The 18,985-nt window shown below is 39.6% G+C and overlaps 1 protein-coding gene across 1 annotated transcript; it reads right to left on the bottom strand.

Moving 5' to 3' along the window:
- Nucleotides 1-3,484: 3,484 nt before the first annotated feature.
- Nucleotides 3,485-16,639, bottom strand: LOC306769261 (E3 ubiquitin-protein ligase TRIM39; the record flags this gene model as incomplete). Its single annotated transcript, XM_079257827.1, has 12 exons — nt 3,485-3,637; nt 3,798-3,894; nt 4,249-4,367; nt 4,467-4,577; nt 4,707-4,771; nt 10,905-11,052; nt 11,148-11,381; nt 11,832-11,927; nt 14,470-14,574; nt 14,667-14,881; nt 16,044-16,299; nt 16,499-16,639. The coding sequence occupies 12 exons, from the start codon at nt 16,637-16,639 to the stop codon at nt 3,485-3,487; spliced, it is 1,740 nt and encodes a 579-aa protein (XP_079113953.1).
- Nucleotides 16,640-18,985: the final 2,346 nt, after the last annotated feature.

Consider the following 18,985-nt stretch of genomic DNA (forward strand, 5'->3'; position numbering starts at 1 on the left):
AATAACTTCGATTCTGCTGCTGAAGTGTGACACCCGGTGTTATGTAGGGCTTTCTTCGATACTCTTTCCACAGCAGAAGTGATCCTCCCCCCACTTACTTGTGCAGTCATGTTGCCCATATTAGGTTTTATGTTTGGCAAATTAACCTAAATCATCACTTTAATAATTATCATAATTGTGATTGCTAGACTTAATAATAAATAAATAATAAAAACTCTTTTTACATCTGCCAACATTTGGTTTTACAAGAGGAACCTCTAGTCAAATGACACCTTAGTGGTCAGTGCTGTTTACACAAGTAGGCATACAGACGTTTATCTCCTTTTTTAAGCTATGCTGCTGCAAACGGCACATCATTGGGACAGTGAAGGCTTGTTGCGTCTCTTGTTGCAACTTATGTCATTGTGACTGACATGAATTCCACACCACTATAACCACATCAGAACTTGGTATTGACACATCAAGAAGAAAATAATTGAGTGATTTTATTTAAAAGTTTGCATATATGTGATGCTGATTTGATATGGCTGTGATATTTGTGCTTAGTTGACTGCAAATGATCTTTTAAGGATGTTATTTTAAATTAGTGGTAAATGATTAGCAAGTGGTTTTCATGTCAGCAATGGGGTGCAGATGTTGGATTCACTCTTTTTGCTTCATCTTTCCCAAAAATGCCTTTTCTTTATTGATATAAATCCTAAGAATAAATAAAACTGTTGATAAAGCCATTTATGTTGGGTGACTCGTCCTTCCAAAGTCTTGGTTTGAGGTTTTTTTGTTTTTTTTTTTATATCTGAATGACTGACAAACACCGAAGACACCAGGAGGGAAATGGCTGATGTTTTGTTGCTTTGAGTGAAAATGGGCTGAAACTTTGTGCGACTTGTCAACTGTATTTGTTTAACTTGGAGATGGGATCAATACACTTGATTGTTTTCCATTGAATCAGTCATTTCCAGATTCTCAGTCGGAAAAACGAATGACCCCTCAATTTGAATTTGAATAAACTAAAACTTGACAAAGCTCCCAAAATCTTACATGGTTGTCTTAGTAGCAAATTTCCCCTCTTTTTTCTATTGCTCAGTTAGTTGCATGTATAATCTGATCCAGATTATATCAGTTACCATATAGGAACATTGTATTGGTAAAACATGGCAGTTTATCAGAGTATCCAGCAAATTATAGCTTGCTTTGCCAGTATATGCACGAGCAAATCTATCAGTGTGAAAACACCCATCTGCAAAGTGATCAAGTCAGAGGTGACATGTCCCATCTTTTACTATATTTTCCCAGCTGTGACATTTTCTTTGCTGAGGCTAATTAATTTTATGATTTATTGTGGCTGATTGCGCTTTACTTGTACTGCTGTAGCGCTGATGGTCCGTTGGTTGAGCAATTGACAGTTTGCCAAAATTTCCAACACTGTACTATGTGTTTCCATAATGTTCCAAAAGGTTTTCAAAACTCTTGAATTGAGGCTGATATTTGATTTTTATATTTTCTTTTGGTTTTACTGGGCATACAAGATCCACCTGCCTTCCCAGATTTGTTTTGGTTTTTAATAGGGTGGTATTCAAAATTAGTACATTTTCTCTCCCAGCAGCAGTCAGTCCTTTGATTCTTTTCTTTTCATTTGTTAATTTTACATCATACAATAGTCCTGCATAACTTTTATTCACTTGCACATCCAACACCACCAACTCACTTATTGTCAAACACCAAAATTTCTTCAGTTCTGATTTTTTTAAAAATAATTTTAGTTTTTAAAGTATTTGAATTAACTGAGGCAACATTTCTCAACTTTTGTCATTACTATTTCATACCCCGACTTAAAAAGTCTTTGTGAAGTTTTTTCAAATGTAAAATCTTCTCCTGAAAAGGAGTGATAACAGATAAATTTATAACAATAAAAGTACATATTCCAATTTGCTTTTACAAAGCAGTAAACATATTCAAAGTTCAAACTTTGTCACTAAAAAAGTGATCTTTTTGTCAAACAACAAGTGAAATCTAATTGAGATTGTCTGAAACCTTTATTCAACAGATATATTTACACAACAATTTTCAGTGTTTTCATTGATAAACTTATTTATAGTTAGAAAATAGAAATACTTATACTGATAAAATGACACAAGAAGTTTGGAGAGGCAAAAAACAATGTTTATAGGACAGAAAAGTAACCCTGGAAGGTCCCACACTTAAACTAATTGGTGACAAGTGAGGGTGCCATGATTTGGTTATCAAAAAAAAAAAAAAAACATCCAGCAAAGCCTTTATAAGAACAGATAGGTTTTTATTTTACAGCTTGTGACAGACTCTTTCAGAAAATCATTAGTGATTTTCCTCTATTGTATAATAAAAAAAATCTTTCAACATCTACATTGTGTTATACTATTTAAGATTATCAGAGATTTGAAGAAGTGGTAAACTGGAAACTTAACTTCGAAATCTTGTGGAGGGTCCTTTTATACCCAATCCAGACGCCCTAGGTAGTTAACAACTACTGCTTGTTAGGCCATTTTACAGAATGGTGTTGCTTGTATATATTATACTTTTCTTTGTCTATTTTTCTTTTGCTTCTTTTTGTGTGCAATGTTAGCATCCGATTCTAGATTTGTTCATATTCTTAAAATGCAACGGGGTTAGTGAAGACAATGAAAATAAATTTTTTGTACCTGTGTCTGAAATAAATGTTCAAACAAACTTTGAAATGACAAATTAAATTTTCTGTTGCATTTTTTAAAATGTCCAACTTTTCTAAAAGATAAAGTTTAATTATTTCTACCACTAAAAATGTTCAGAGGTTTATATTGAATCAATTGGAATTTGTCAATACAGTAAAGATTACCAAAATAAACAGTCAAACAGTGGCCATCATGATAAATAAACATCTTTTCCTATGTCACGAAGTAAAATGTTAATATGTACCAAAGACTATACATAATAAGATGATATATACACTGTTGTGCTCACAATTTATACTATTCATGCATTTTCCTAGCAAGACATGCCAGCAGTTAGGTTTTGAAAATGAGAGAATATAACTTGTTTATTTCCTTTTTCTTCTTAAAATTTACAGTTTATAAGTTTATAAAAATAGTAAGTCAATAGCTGTTGTGAGCAGCACTAAACTGTAGCATTTAAGCTAGCTAACCATATAATACAGTAGGGCGTGCAATTAACATAGTCACAGAAAACAAACAAACAAATAAAAGAAAACAAACAAAAAACACCAACTAAGCTGTGTATGCAGTGAAAAGCAGATGTTGATATATTATTTCTAGCTTTCATGTTAAGCTTTCATGCAAAGTTAAGCTAATAGGCTACTGGCTAATTTTAGCTACTGACAGGAAGTAATGTGAAATTATCTATATTATTGGTGAGATGGCAACGGCAGTTAAAAAAAAACAACAACATTTACTTAAACCACTTGAGGTCAGATTACAAGAATCAGGGTATAAAAAAACCCCCAAAACAACAGATGTTATTCTGACATGTGAACTGGTGTGATACTTAGTGGCATGTCGTTCTTTCCTGATTTATTTGTGCAGGGACTGAAGAAAGGGTAGAGATTTTCAGTGAAAATGTCATTGAAAGTGTAGATGTGGCTTTTGGCATCAACATTGTAAAAAGATACCTGCAGAAGAGAAAAAAAAAGTATAATTACAGTATAATTACACGACAAAACTAAAAGGAAATACATCTGAAAAACCATTCTTTGTGACGAAAGCAGAACTGATTTTATTGTTTATATGATGCTGATACAAGTTATTTAAAGGAGATTTTCCATGCTGTACCTGTCCTTTCTCATAATCCACAAATATTCCAATCTTACTAGGTCGGTGGGTCATATGGACGTCTGTGCATGGCTCACTTCGAAAAGCGTATTTACTTCTGAGGGAAAGACAAAATGTAGAAGAGAAAGAAAACAAGATTGACATTATAAGCAGATGTTGCTTTCTCTAGTGACAATGCCTCTAGTAACAGTTCTATTGTGAACTATTTGTGCTTCAGTGGACTGGCAGCAGTGATACAGGATGCTTCTTTGGCTTTTAAAGTGGTTTGTCAACATCTCATATACTCACATTTGAGTTTGTTTTGGTGGTTAAGTGTCTTATGTTGTATCATTTTGGCTTAATTATCTATTTTATGGATTTAAATCAGATACATTAATGCATATTTAAAGTCAAATACACTTAAATCAGCATTTTATCCCATTTAATGGAAAAAACAACTAACAAAACTCACTTCTCTCTTAAACTGAGGAACCAGAAGCCATTGCTTGGGGTATAAGCAATCTTCCCTTTCCTGTTGACTGATTGTCTGGCCACACCCAGATCCCAGTCAGTTTTCCCACCCACCTCCACCTGTCCACAGGAGGCAGAACATGGTTGTGAGAAAAACTAATGAGAGCCTAATGAAAACTATCGGTTAATACTGCACATGTGCAGGATATACCCATGTACCTCCCAATAATGTTTCCCAGAAGAGATGGGTTCCTTCCCCAGGACACACACAACTCTGTCAAACCTTTCAGGGGTGTCTGTCACAAAGTGATGTCGATCTCCACACCTTACCTGCAAAGACACATGCAGATTATCAAACAATACATCCTGTATGAATTGTAAAAAAAAAAAAATAATAATCATGATAATAATTTGAGTGGTTTGATAATAAATATTGACATAATTGAACATGTGTCTCACACTTTTCTTATCCTTTGACAACATCAGTCTGGAATGGGCAGTATTGGAGTCCAGAGTCACATCCACTTTGTTGGAAAAAGATGGAACAAAGAACTTTAGTCTTATTTAGTCATGCATGTTTTTGTAGATTGCAGGATGAATGAATGCTTTACCAATACTTCATTATAAATACATTAAAGTTTGTTTTGTTTTTACCCTCAGTTTTATGAATGATTCCACCCTAAACTAGTCTAAACCCACAGAGATCATAGACTTGCAGGGGAAAAAAACAGCGTAAGCTTGTGGTAAGTTAAAGAAAAAAAAGACTTGATTATTTGTGAATATGATGTTTTTCCATTAAAGCTAAATATTAGAATCTGTGATTCATAATAACTACAGCTGGTTTTAGTTGGATGTGAAACATGCTGACAGACATGATCATGCACTCCTTTTGCTGCAATAATTAAAAATAGATAGTAAAACACTTAATTGTACAGGATTCTATCAATATTTATAATTCCCTTTCATACACTTGTAAATGCAGACATGAATATAATTAAATTATACTTCACAAATATATTTCAGATTTTTTTTAAATCAAATATTGTGTTTCCATTTAATTTGTGCTTCTATCTGTACAATTTATGCAATGTGATTTTTTACAAAAAGTTTTTTGGGAGTAATAAAATTTGTTTAAACAAATAACCACTTAAACAGTGATATCTCTAGAAAATAAAACTGCAGGTTGTCCAAATCTTGCATTAACCTATCTAAAAAAACTCAGTGATGCTAATTTAGCTAAATAGAGCTTCCATGAAAAGCACATATTCAGTAAAAGTCCTTCCTTTCTGATGTCAATGAAAAGTGAAGTTCTTAAACATTTACAATAGCATAATTAAAGGCTTGCATTATAGGGTAATGGCCTTTAGTGTACTATTGGACATATATTTAAATGTCTGAATTTACTACTAACCGGGAAAAACACCGTCCTTACAAATGAAAATGTGTCATTTAGAAAGCAGGTAGATATGGAGAAAGTTTAGTGTCACCCTCTTAACACAAACATTCATATAACGATTTACATTGACTAGTGATGCGTTCACTGTACCATGGAAATTGGGCGATGTAGCAATTTGCTGTTGCTTTTTTTTTTAAATCTATTTTTGTAACTGTACAGTAAACTATGCTCAATAAAATAGTGAGGTAATAAAACTCTAAAAGTAGTTTGTTAAAATATTTTCACCTTGATTTTTTAAAAATAATTGAATAGCTAGACACGAGAAATATTCCCATTGTCAGCAAATGCGCCATTAGTGCAGCACCTGTGGTAACCAAAGACATCGTGTATGATGTCTATGGTGGTAACTACCGTCAGAAAGCCGTCGGTAAAATATCCGTAATATAAGATAAAAACTATTGTTGTTAGCTGGTGAAAACACAATTGAACACTGTAGTATGTAGCGACACTGACGTCCTGTGTTTATGAAGCTGGCATGAGAGTTTATGATAAATATTTCCTAATGGCGTCGTTTAGCGGCCTGCAGCTGGTTTCTTCCTCAGGTCAGGTTTACATGTGACTCTCAACAAGACTGTCGGTAAATGGGAGGAAGGTAGCCTCCCATTGGTTCATGGTCCAACTGCAGACGAGGAAAATGTGAGTATTTGCGAATGAAGTTTCTATTTACGTGTTTTTATTTTATTTTTCTCAGTCGGTCTTGTTTTCTGGGCTTTCAGGTTGAATCAATGCTGTTATTGATGATGACATGCTGACCTGAGGTAGAGAAAGACTGAGTGAAGGCAGGGACCATTTCAGTCATTTTTATGGCAGAAAAACTAGCTGATGTTCTATTTTTGTATTTTTATTTTTTATTTTTTTGTATTTATTTATTTATTTTTACCAATATTTGTTAATTTAAGTTCGTAAAAAGTTTATAATATTTTAATACTTTAAGGCAGAACTTGTGTGTATGATTATGTGGAAATTACACATAATGGTATCACACAGAGGCTATAGATATTAAAGTTAGTGGTACAAATAATAACCTTTGAAATTAAACTAATGATGGGATTATTGTTCTTGCAAACTAAAGAAGAAGTAAGTCAGTGACAGAGATGAGTAGTGATGAAAGATTTTTGACGAGTGCAACATACTTGCATAATCCTGTACTGTTTTCACCCCTGCAGAAAAAAAAAATATTCCCACGTTGTTAAACTCACCATGGATAGAATGTTCAAGTTTATGGTTATTGTTTGATCAGATATTTCATCAGCTTGCTTCCAGTATAAATATTTTGATTTGTTCTATTTAAGGTGGACATGAATACTTACTCCTCTCCCTGAGCCGTCACCTTATCGTGGTGGAGGGGTTTGTGCGTCCCGAAGATCCTAGCAGCTATGTTGTCGGGGGCTTTATGCCCCTGGTAGGGTCACCCATGGCAAACAGGTGTCTAGGGGAGGGACCAGACCAAGCACGGCTCATAGACCCCTATGATGACGACCAACCTGGGCATGAATGTTCCCTTGCCCGGACGCGGGTTACCGGGACCCCCCTCTGGAGCCAGGCCTGGAGGCGGGGTACGAGAGCGAGCGTCTGGTGGCCGGGCCTTTACCCATGGGGCCCGGTCGGGCTCAGCCCGAAAGGGTTACATGGGCCCCACCTCCCGTGGGCTCACCATCTGCGGGAGGAGCCGTAGGGGTCGGGTGCAATGTGAGCTGGGCGGCAGCAAGGGGCGGGGACCCTGGCGGTCCGATCCCCGGCTGCAGAAGCTGGCTCTGGGGACGTGGAACGTCACCTCTCTGGTGGGGAAGAAGCCTGAGCTTGTGCGCGAGGTTGAGCGGTTCCGACTAGATATAGTTGGACTCACCTCGATGCTTGGCTTGGGCTCTGGAACCAGTACCCTCGAGAGGGGCTGGACCTTCTTCCACTCTGGAGTTGCTCATGGTGAGAGGCGCCGAGCAGGTGTGGGCATTCTCATCAGCCCCCAGCTTGGTGCCTGCACGTTGGGGTTTACCCCGGTGGATGAAAGGGTAGTTTCCCTCCGCCTCCGGGTGGGGGGACGGGTCCTGACTGTTGTCTGTGCTTATGCACCGAACAGCAGTTCAGAGTACCCACCCTTTCTGGGGTCCTTGGAGGGAGTGCTGGAGGGTGCTCCTTCTGGGGACTCCATTGTTCTGCTGGGGGACTTCAATGCTCACGTGGGCAATGACAGTGAGACCTGGAGGGGAGTGATTGGGAGGCATGGTCCCCCCCCTCTGAACCCAAATGGTGTTTTGTTATTGGACTTCTGTGCTCGTCATGGATTGTCTATAACGAACACCATGTTCCAGCATAAGAGTGTCCATATGTACACCTGGCATCAGGATTCCCTGGGCCGCAGTTCAATGATTGACTTTGTAGTCGTATCGTCGGACCTGCGGCCACATGCCTTGGACACTCGGGTGAAGAGGGGGGCGGAGCTGTGAACTGATCACCACCTGGTGGTGAGTTGGCTCAGATGGTGGGGGAGGAAGCCGGTCAGAGCTGGCAGGCCCAAACGTGTTGTGAGGGTCTGCTGGGAACGTCTGGCTGAGTCCCCTGTCAGAGCGAGCTTCAACTCCCACCATCAGCAGAGCTTCGAACATGTCCCGAGTGAGGCGGGGGACATTGAGTCCGAATGGGCTGTGTTCCGTGCCTCTATTGCTGAGGCGGCCAGCCGGAGCTGTGGCTGTAAGGTCGTTGGTGCCTGTCGTGGCGGTAATCCCAGGACTCGTTGGTGGACACCAGCAGTGAGGGATGCCGTCAAGCTGAAGAAGGAGTCCTATCGGGCCTTCTTGGCCTGTGGGACTCTGGAGGCAGCTGATGGGTACCGACGGGCTAAGCGGCATGCGGCTTCGGCCGTTGCCAAGGCAAAAACTCGGGCATGGGAGGAGTTCGGCGAGGCCATGGAGAAAGACTTCCGGACGGCTTCGAGGAGATTCTGGTCCACCATCCGGCGGCTCAGGAGGGGTAAGCAGTGCTCCATCAATACTGTGTACAGTGGAGGTGGGGAGCTGCTGACCTCAACTCGGGACGTTGTGGGTCGGTGGAGGGAATACTTCGAAGACCTCCTCAATCCTACCAACACGTCTTCCCATGAGGGAGCAGAGCTGGTGGACTCAGGGGTGGACTCTCCTATCTCTGGGGCTGAAGTCGCTGAGGTGGTCAAAAAGCTCCTTGGCGGCAAGGCCCCGGGGGTGGATGAGATCCGCCCGGAGTTCCTTAAGGCTCTGGATGCTATGGGGCTGTCCTGGCTGACACGCCTCTGCAGCATCGCGTGGACATCGGGGGCAGTACCGCTGGATTGGCAGACTGGGGTGGTGGTCCCCCTTTTTAAGAAGGGGGACCGGAGGGTGTGTTCCAATTACAGGGGAATCACACTCCTCAGCCTCCCTGGTAAGGTCTATTCAGGGGTCCTGGAGAGGAGGGTCCGTCGGATAGTCGAATCCCGGATTGAGGAGGAGCAGTGTGGTTTTCGTCCTGGTCGCGGAACAGTGGACCAGCTCTATACCCTCTCTGGGGTCCTGGAGGGGGCATGGGAGTTTGCCCAACCAGTCTACATGTGCTTTGTGGACCTGGAGAAGGCATTCGACCGTGTCCCCCGGAGGCTCCTGTGGGGGGTACTCCGGGAGTATGGGGTACCGGACCCCCTTGTACGAGCTGTCCGGTCCCTGTACGACAGGTGTCAGAGCTTGGTCCGCATTGCCGGTGGTAAGTCGGATTCGTTTCCGGTGAGGGTTGGACTCCGCCAAGGCTGCCCTTTATCACCGATTCTGTTCATAACTTATATGGACAGAATTTCTAGGCGCAGCCGAGGGGTTGAGGGGATCCAACTTGGTGGCCTCAGGATTGGGTCCCTGCTTTTTGCGGATGACGTGGTCCTGTTGGCTTCGTCTGGTCGTGATCTCCAGCTCTCGCTTGAGCGATTCGCGGCCGAGTGTGAAGCGGCTGGGATGAGAATCAGCACCTCAAAATCTGAGACCATGGTCCTCAGCCGGAATAGGGTGGATTGCCCTCTCCGGGTCGGGAGTCAGGTCCTGCCTCAAGTGGAGGAGTTTAAATATCTCGGGGTCTTGTTCACGAGTGAGGGAAGGATGGAGCATGAGATCGACAGACGGATCGGTGCGGCGTCTGCAGTAATGCGGACTCTGCGCCGGTCTGTCGTGGTGAAGAAGGAGCTGAGCCAGAAGGCGAAGCTCTCGATTTATCAGTCGATCTACGTTCCTACCCTCACCTATGGTCATGAGCTGTGGGTCGTGACCGAAAGAACGAGATCTCGTATACAGGCGGCTGAAATGAGTTTCCTCCGCAGGGTGGCCGGGCTCTCCCTTAGAGATAGGGTGAGGAGCTCAGTCATCCGGGAGGGGCTCAGAGTAGAGCCGCTGCTCCTTCGCATCGAGAGGAACCAGTTGAGGTGGCTCGGGCATCTGGTCAGGATGCCTCCTGGACGCCTCCCTGGTGAGGTGTTCCAGGCACGTCCCTCTGGGAGGAGACCCCGGGGAAGACCCAGGACACGCTGGAGGGATTACATCTCTCGGCTGGCCTGGGAACGCCTCGGGATCCCCCCCGCAGAGTTGGCAAATGTGGCTGGGGAGAGGGAAGTCTGGGCTTCCCTGCTTAGGCTGCTGCCCCCGCGACCCAACCCCGGATAAGCGGCAGAAGATGGATGGATGGATGGATGAATACTTACTGTGATGTGTTCGGACTGGACTTGGGTCCAGTACTGGAGCAGGAAAGCCTGGGCAGAAAAACAAACATTTTTAATCCTAAAACAAACAACTTGCACTAAGCTTACAGGCCTTTAAACTTGATCAAACTGATAATACGTGTGAATAAACAACTCAGAAGACAGGTGTCAAAGGTCATCTGTCGTGCAGGTTTTTCCTGTTTCCTTGCTCTAACACACCTGGCTGACATGAATGAGAAGAGGTTGACGAAAAGCTGTTGGATCCATTTGATTGGAGTCAAATGTTTTGAAGCAGGGAAACAACAAACTTACCAGGGATCAGCACTGAGTTCGATAAGGTCTACCACTAGAGGGCAGTGTGTCAATGCAGAATTAATGTTTTGTGAGACTACAAAAATGTAACAAAATGTGTTTTTTCACGAGGTCCATTTTCATTTAATGAATGATACAGGGTTTATATGTCTGCTTGTTCTTCCTGGTCTATTTGAAATCGAACTACGTTTTGCATCTTACTGACCAGTTTCTATGACATTCTTTAGCTCTTGCTGGAACTTTTCCACCATATCTGACAGAGATTTGTAGACTGCTGCAGTTCCCAGGTCACAGTTCAATGACACTCCTGACCAGTCTTTGACGTGCGGGGGTTTGGAGAGGACGGTGAATGTCTAGGAACAAGATGAAAATAAATAATGGACATAATTCACATGTCCTCCTGAATGAGTTTTCCCCTCCTGTAGCTGAACCTTAATTCCTCACCAACCTTGACACAGTGTACATGGTCATCTGACTTGGCAAGCTCAGCAAGAGCACTTTGTCTCCCCCGGAGTTCTTCAACCTCCCTCTCAAGCTGTTTTATCATCGAATCGGCCTGGTGCTCTGCCGCCCTTCGGTTGATATCCATCACCTCCATCAGCTCCGCCTGCGATCGTTCGATGGCCGAGGCCAGCATCGAGAACAGACACACGCTGCTCGCCGTCTCTCGGTCCACTGCCATCTGCAAGAGTTTGACCATGTTATTTACATCTGTTCTGCACTTTTTGTAGAAAGGTTATTGTAGTGCACCATGCTTAAACATTTAAGGTGTTCTGCATCTGTTTTGCAGTGTGAGGAGTAAGAACACACAGTCACTGGTAATAAATGAAAACTAAACTTGAACGTTGAATGTCTTTAATGAAATATTGTGAAATGACGCTAAAATTAGGATGACATAATTTCACCAAGTAAATGAAAAACTATATACATACACACATTATAACCGTTTATCACAGTCTCAAATTTGCAGTAACTTGAAAATGAATCATGACATCTTGAAATGTTGGATAGTGAAATTAAATAAAAAGAAAAGATAAGTTTTAGACATACAACTGTGGTATATTTATAACATATGCTTATTATTATTATTATTATTATTATTATATATGCAAATTATATTTGTGTGTTTTACCTCCAGTTCATTCACTGATATCTTGATCTCTTCAATTTTTCTTGTTCTCATTTCGATCAACTCTTGTATTTCCTGCTCCGACACTCTTACCTGTTCCTACAAACACACACAGTCATGTTTCCATCACTTCAGAGGACATTCAGTTTCTTAGTCACACTAATCCAGGGGTGTTAAACTCCAGTCCTCAAGGGGATGGTATCCAGCAGGTTTTTGTTTTTTCCCTCTACCAACACAGCTGGTAGATCAAATGGATCCACCAGCTTCTTTTCAACCTATTTATTCATTTCAATCAGGTGTGTTGAAGCATGGAGACAAAAAAGAAAAACCTGCATTGTACCGGCCTTGAGGGCTGGAGTGCACTAATTTTTCTGGTGTCTTCACCATTAAAAGTAATATGTGTTCCTCAAAACAAGTTCAAGTCACTTTCCCATTACATGATAAAGAATTACAAATTCATAAAATGTTGCTCCCATTTTTGTACATTGTTTTTAAAAATTGCTTCTTGTTCTCACTCAGTCCCATCTTCCTTTACTCCTCTGTTACATTGGGGGTGTTTGATGGTTGATCCTTTGACTGGGATATCTCCAAAACTACAGCAATTATCTTGAAACATTTCTTCTTTCTTTTTATTTATTCTGATTATTAAGTGTATATTTACTATATTTCAAACTGCTTTTAACCTTACTAGTCAATGTTGGCAGGATTTGACACTTCAGACGGAAAACATTGAACATTACAACAGCTTAGCATCCGTATGTAAATTATACTGTTTAGTAGGTTCTTCCTCTTCAAGCTGCAAGACACATCATTATTTATGATGTCTGCTTTGGACCAGCATGTAACTTTTTTTATTATTAAACTTTAAGTTAAGTTTAGTAATAAATATGGCAATATTTCACTTTATTGGTTTAGCCAAAATGGGTGAGCAGTAATACAGTCTTTACATTACTGTCGTGAGTGTTAGAGGTGTAATTTTTACACTTCAGTTTGTGTCATTACCACAAGAGGTCATTTGTTATTTGAAATTTGAATGTTGTATTGGTGTGCAAAAGGACTAAGAGGAAAAACAAATAGTAAAGCAATATTTGGAAGGAGATCAGTCTCAACAAAGCATTGAGGACTAGACGTTAAGTGAAATTTAGTCTACATGGGATGGAAGACTTGTTCCATCATGGTTCTCCCAACAGAATTTAATGTCACTTCAGTGTTCCTGAAAATATATTAACAATTATGTTTTTGTTTGTTTGTTTTAACAATCTCAACTACATAAGGCATATTTTGCAGCAGTATAGGGCTTTGAAGGAGGATCATAACCGGCTGCAATGAGAGAACTTGGGTATAAAATTGGTGCATATTTTTCAATTCTGGGCTGTTAGCTCTTGTTTTAGTTACTGTGTGATCTCCTTTACAGGGCTGGATAATAGGGCTGTGACAATATGCTTTTGTCCCGATTCAATTCCAATTTTTTGGGTGCCGATTTGATTTGATTCCAATATTTTTGGGTGCCGATTCGATTTAAATTGCGATTCTTACAATTCTTCAATATTGCTGATTTTGTAGATTTAAAACAAAAAAAAAAGTGCAAAACCTTTTTCTTTTGCTCGTCATTTTTCTTGGTTTCAATTAGCAAAAAACAGCACAGTAGTCAGATCATCATTCTGCTGCTATAATGCCCAAGAAGACAAGTAAAAAAAATCAATAAAAACAATGAAAATGACAAAAATTTTATAAAGGATTATTTTAATTTGTCTGAAAAAAATAAAAGATTTTCTTTTAACAAAAAAAATCGATTTTAATTTGATTTTTGTGAAGCAAAAAAATGCAGATTTTTTTTTTTTTTTAAATTTGATTTTCCCACCCCTACTGGTTATATATCAATTTTAACAATTAATTCAGATTTGAGATTTATGATGATTTCTCCCCCTTCCTTTTAATATGCTTGGATAACACTCTTGTTGGGCTTCCTTACCTCTCCCACCCACATCCCAACGAGACACGCACAAGCAAAACTCAAGAGGCTAATAAGGAGAAGCTCATTCACAGAAAGGGACCTGAGTTATTGGTTTTTCGAACTGGTTTGTTTTTACAACCTCAAACTAGGACAAGTAACGACATATTGCATAGTATCTCTAAAGGCACTTTATATCTATGGTGGAAAAGCCCAACTTTAATTACATCATTTCCTTTTTTTAAAATCAAATTGGAAGTCCAAATTGGTATGAAAAATATAGGATTGTAATTTTTAGACACATTGCCTGGCCTGACTCTCATTTCAGTGATGTTTTTAGGGTAGATGAGAATATTGCTTTGGTACTGCACCTCTGTTGCATTTTTCCTTAAAATATGCCACTAATATTTATTGAAGACCTCAGAAAAATGTCAACTTCTGAACAGATAAAATATTTCTCAGGTCAAAAGTGACAAGATCCTGTCAGGATGTACAACTACATGCCATGATGGTTTGGATTTCTGAACGTAAGGAAATACTTGCTATCACATCAACCATCACCTTCCTTGTAGCAGTTTGTTATGAAATTCTTCTTCTTCTTCTTCCTTCAGCCATTTTTGTGACTTAAGGAGTTAAGGTGGAAGTTTTAACCTGTAATTCAAAACATCGTTATCTGTAAAGTTTTCCAACCTTAGTTTCCATCCATTTGCTCTCAACGCTCATAGTGTCGTGGTCGTTGTGGTCCTCGATCTCACATTCAGGACAAATGCACACTTGGTCGGTCTTGCAATAAATCTAAGAGCAGCGAGAGGAAGAGTTGCACATTAGCCTTAAGTGTTTCTCAGTAATAATGATAACATGGTAGCTAAATCAGGAGCTATGCATACCATTATTCCCCTCTGGTGAATATCACAGACCGGGATGTTGTGGCTGCTAGCGACCCCACTTAGAGTGAACCTTCTACGGCTGTTTGAGCGGGACCAATGCTTTGGAGGTGGAAGAGGTTCATTGGTGTGGTTTAAGACTGCAGTGTTACTTTGGTTCGGTACTGATGAAGCCATTGAGTTTCGGACCGGCAGAAGCAATGTGGGGATGGTCTCACCTGCAGAAGTAGAGGATTTAAGAAAACAAAATGGTATTTGAACCCTTTGGTCGAGTTCACTGAAAACCAGATGTATGGAATTCAAGTTGTGTGTATGAAGCAACCATGACAAGGCTGACAGCATGTAATCTATTTCCTTGTTCTCTAAGCAGCTTAACGCCAAGGTGTGCCAGAGGTCATTGGGTCCTTGAACCAAACGTTGTCGTTCAAATGTTCAGGTATCTGCATCTTCAGATGGTACTAAACATTATGTGTACACATATACACATAAATACAGTATGTGTAGGTTTAATCCAGAATACATGCTTATATGGCAAACAGAATATTCCACAGATTTACTTTTGCATATATAACAAACTGAAAACATCTGCTGTAAAAAATAAAATAAATTAAAAAAAAAGATCCACACATATCAAGTTGTTCAGTTTGTCACATGGTGGAGCAATTCTATCAAACATTACATGTTGTAAAAATGTTCTCATAAAATGGGCACATAAAGGCAAGAGTGTCCAGATTTTACACAATTCTTAAAATTTTTATATAGATAATAACATAAGCTGTGAGAGAAACAGAAGGGTTTCACAAAAGGGAGCAGAGGAAGCCCAAGTAAGCACATAGGGCGACAATATTTACAAACTTTACGGAAAAACAAGCCCAACAAGCAGACTTAACAACACTTCCCATGTTGTGCTGCATGGACGCTGGAGACAGGAAGATGCCCACATTAATTTAGCTATTAATGAACAAATGCACAATAGGGTAACAGTGAGTTACTTTATTTAAAGAGATATTCATTTGAATTTTAATTATGGAAAAAAGTAACAGCTTCACTAGTAATGTGTTACTGTGATGCAGTACTTACCCAACACTGATTAAAACACACTCACAATGTACCATATATTCATTTAGCTAAAGACACAAATGTCTGGATGCACAAACAAAACCTTCCACAGAAAAATATGCTCTGAAAGTCTAACTGGATGTTGTGAAATACTTTAAATAAAGTTTATTAATAAAGTTTACACCTTTTCTAAAAAAAAAAAGTTTTCTAACAAATGTTGCATAACGTGCCCCAGGTTTTGCTTGATGAGTGTTTATGCTTCTGAAATTCGTTACATAACTTGTAAACTTGTAACCAGTCAGTAGAAACACTCTGGCTCACCCTGAACTGCAGGCCCGGAGGTCTCTGTGAGGGGTATTTTTGGCAGCGGGCGTGGCAGCTTCTTTCTTAGTTCATTGAATAAGTTTTGCGGCATGGCTCCATTTCCTCCTCCCCCCTGTAGTCCTCCTTTCTCCTTCCCTGTCACTCCACCACCGCTCATGGATTTGAACTGATCAGTGATCTCTCGTAGTGTCCTGTTAATCTGGAGGTCTGGCCGCTTCTGGAATGTCTTCTTACAAAGAGGACACTGGCAAATCTGAAAGAGGGAAGATGGATGCCATTAACTGCACAGAGAGAAGAGGTTGTAGAAGGCAGAAGGGATGAAACAGAAGAAAGAGGATAAAAATATAGATATAAGCAAGTGTGATAAATAAAATCTTGAAAAAGGTCAAATAATTTAAAAAAGAAAGCAAAGAAATGGATGGAAAATAAATAAAGCTGTCACAGATACAAACTTTAGCTCCATCCCAGTATCTGTTGATGCAGGACATGCAGAAGCTGTGGCCACATGGCGTGGACGAAGGGTTTGTGAACAATTCTAAACATATTGAGCACTGGAACTGCTCATCACACAGAAAGCTGCCGTTTAAGGACATCCTGAAACAGAACAGAGGGAAAGAAAGAGATATAAATTTAGACCGATCAGACCAATTTATTTAAATTATTTTGATTTGGAACAATCATTTAAATAAGCAACTATTGGGGGGGTGGGGTGGGGGGATTACTGACATTTCTAAGATATCTTGGTCTTTTCCAAGACTTTAAATTCAAATTGAACAAATAAACCTAAAATAAACATGTTGAATATTGTTTTATTATTAATTTTACAAAAAAACAAGGCAAAATTCAGATGCTTGTGGAAAAAAAAAGTACATCACGTGACTTAATAACTTTTAGAAATATCATTATTGACAGAAATATGCTGTTATCATTATCATTATCATGTTAGTTCTTAAACTCTGATACTCTGCAGGATTCTGGCTCACTTGTCTTTGCCGCGCTTCTTCAGCTCTTTAGGGTTTGCAGGCGGTTTTGTTGTGGATTTGCTGCAGTGTTCTGACTCATTATTCCGTTTTGAGACCCAATTTTAAACAAGCTTTGTTATAAATTAGACTCAATGGGCCTACCCTTAAAATAAAAGTTCAATAAAAAATGTTATCTTTTTTTTTAAAAAAAACAAAATTATTAGGCTTTATTAGCAAAGCTAACCTGTACCTTTGTTAGTTTTTGTGGGAATAATAGGCTTCCAAACCCTTCAAAACGAGCCATTTTATTGTGTATTTTTCTTTCAGTGTCACAAACTTTAACATTTAACATGCTAGAAAGCACTTTAGAGGGTCGAAATGTAGCTCAAATGTTTCTGAACTTTGGCAGTGAGCTTGCCGGGACATCCACTGCAAAAATACTGCAAAATGTTATGAATGTTTTCCATTTGTGAATAATCTGCTGCATTTTACTGCAGAATAATGGACTCCAAATAATTTGAAAATGCCCTCATAACCCTTTACAGATTGATGAGCAGAAACTATTGCTTCTTTATGATGATTGCTCTTGTCTCTGGTTATGATCAGTTGATCAGCTGCTTTTTATAAGCAACACCTGGCTGTTAATTCAGGTCCTATAGGAGTAGTGGGGATGCTGCTCATGTTTTTAAACTTAGTTTTTGTATAACTAAATGATTATCCTGGTTTTAGAAAGAGGCAAAAAATGGATTTTCTTTTTATTTGATTAAAAATTACTGAAAGAGTTCCATTTTCTTTTACAGGTGACCGATTGTCCCTTTTGCACAAGAAAACCTGGAGGGAGGAATCTTAATCATCCCTTCCCTACTTCTGAAAAGGTGAGCCCTTATTTTATTTTCCTTGTGGGAATTCAGGATAGCTGCTGCACTTTTTCTTTCTGTCTCACACATTTGTTGATGAACTCTGTAGCCAGTATAAACTATCAGAATATGAAATGTTTAGTGCTGAGGGAGCCCAGGTCCAGTCCTCAAGAGTTGCTTTAATCTATTCCAGGGGTTCCCATCTCTGGTCCTCAATGGCCACTGTCCTGTAGATTTTCCATTTATCCCTGCTCCAACACACCTGACCCAAACTAATCACCTATTGTACAGATCTTCATTGGCTGTTGGATCCATTTAATAGAAACCAGGTGTGGAACAGGGATACATAAAAAACCTGCAGGACAGGGGCTTTTGAGGACTGACTTTGGACACCTCTGATCTAGCCCATTGCTAATGTGATGTGTCGGAAAGTCGCAGGATAATGCCTCTATAGGACTTGGGCACTCCAGATTTAGAGATACATAAGTGACAGCACTGATAGTAAAATGTAACGTGGGTTTGAGAAGTTATGATGATGCAATGAACCAAATTAAATGAGCCGTGTTCTGAAGATGTGTTTTATGTCTTCAAATTGGAAATAATATACAAGAAGAGAAGGAGGATGAAGGCAGATGGCAAAATGAAGCTATAAGAGATAAGTCGCCACATTATGTAATGCACTTTTATCTATTTATGTCACCACAAATCAGATTGGGATGGTCAGAAGACTTGAGGAATGAAGTGAGACGAGATTCTGTTCTCAACTGTCACGTACAGTATGTTCAGGCACGTACAGATATTTTTGTACATATAACAGTTATGTGAAGCAACATGCCTAGCAACTTTAAATTAATTCCCAAGGTAGACTTGCATAAGTAGAAGAAACTCCCATTATTGTATCATCTATATTGTTATGTGTTAGTGTAATGGGTGCTGAAAGCAGTCATTGTTGCGACAAATTAAGTATTCAGCAACATCGAAATAACCACATCCATTATCACAACATAAATTACCTTTCTAAAGTCAAAACTAGCTAATTTCTACATTGTGTTTTTTATTCACGAACAGTGAAAATGCTTTAAAAGAACTTGAATTTTTTCATGGTTCTGACACCAAAAAA

Source organism: Telmatherina bonti, assembly GCF_933228915.1.
Source record: "Telmatherina bonti genome assembly, chromosome: 18".
In the NCBI taxonomy this organism is placed as follows: domain Eukaryota; kingdom Metazoa; phylum Chordata; class Actinopteri; order Atheriniformes; family Telmatherinidae; genus Telmatherina; species Telmatherina bonti.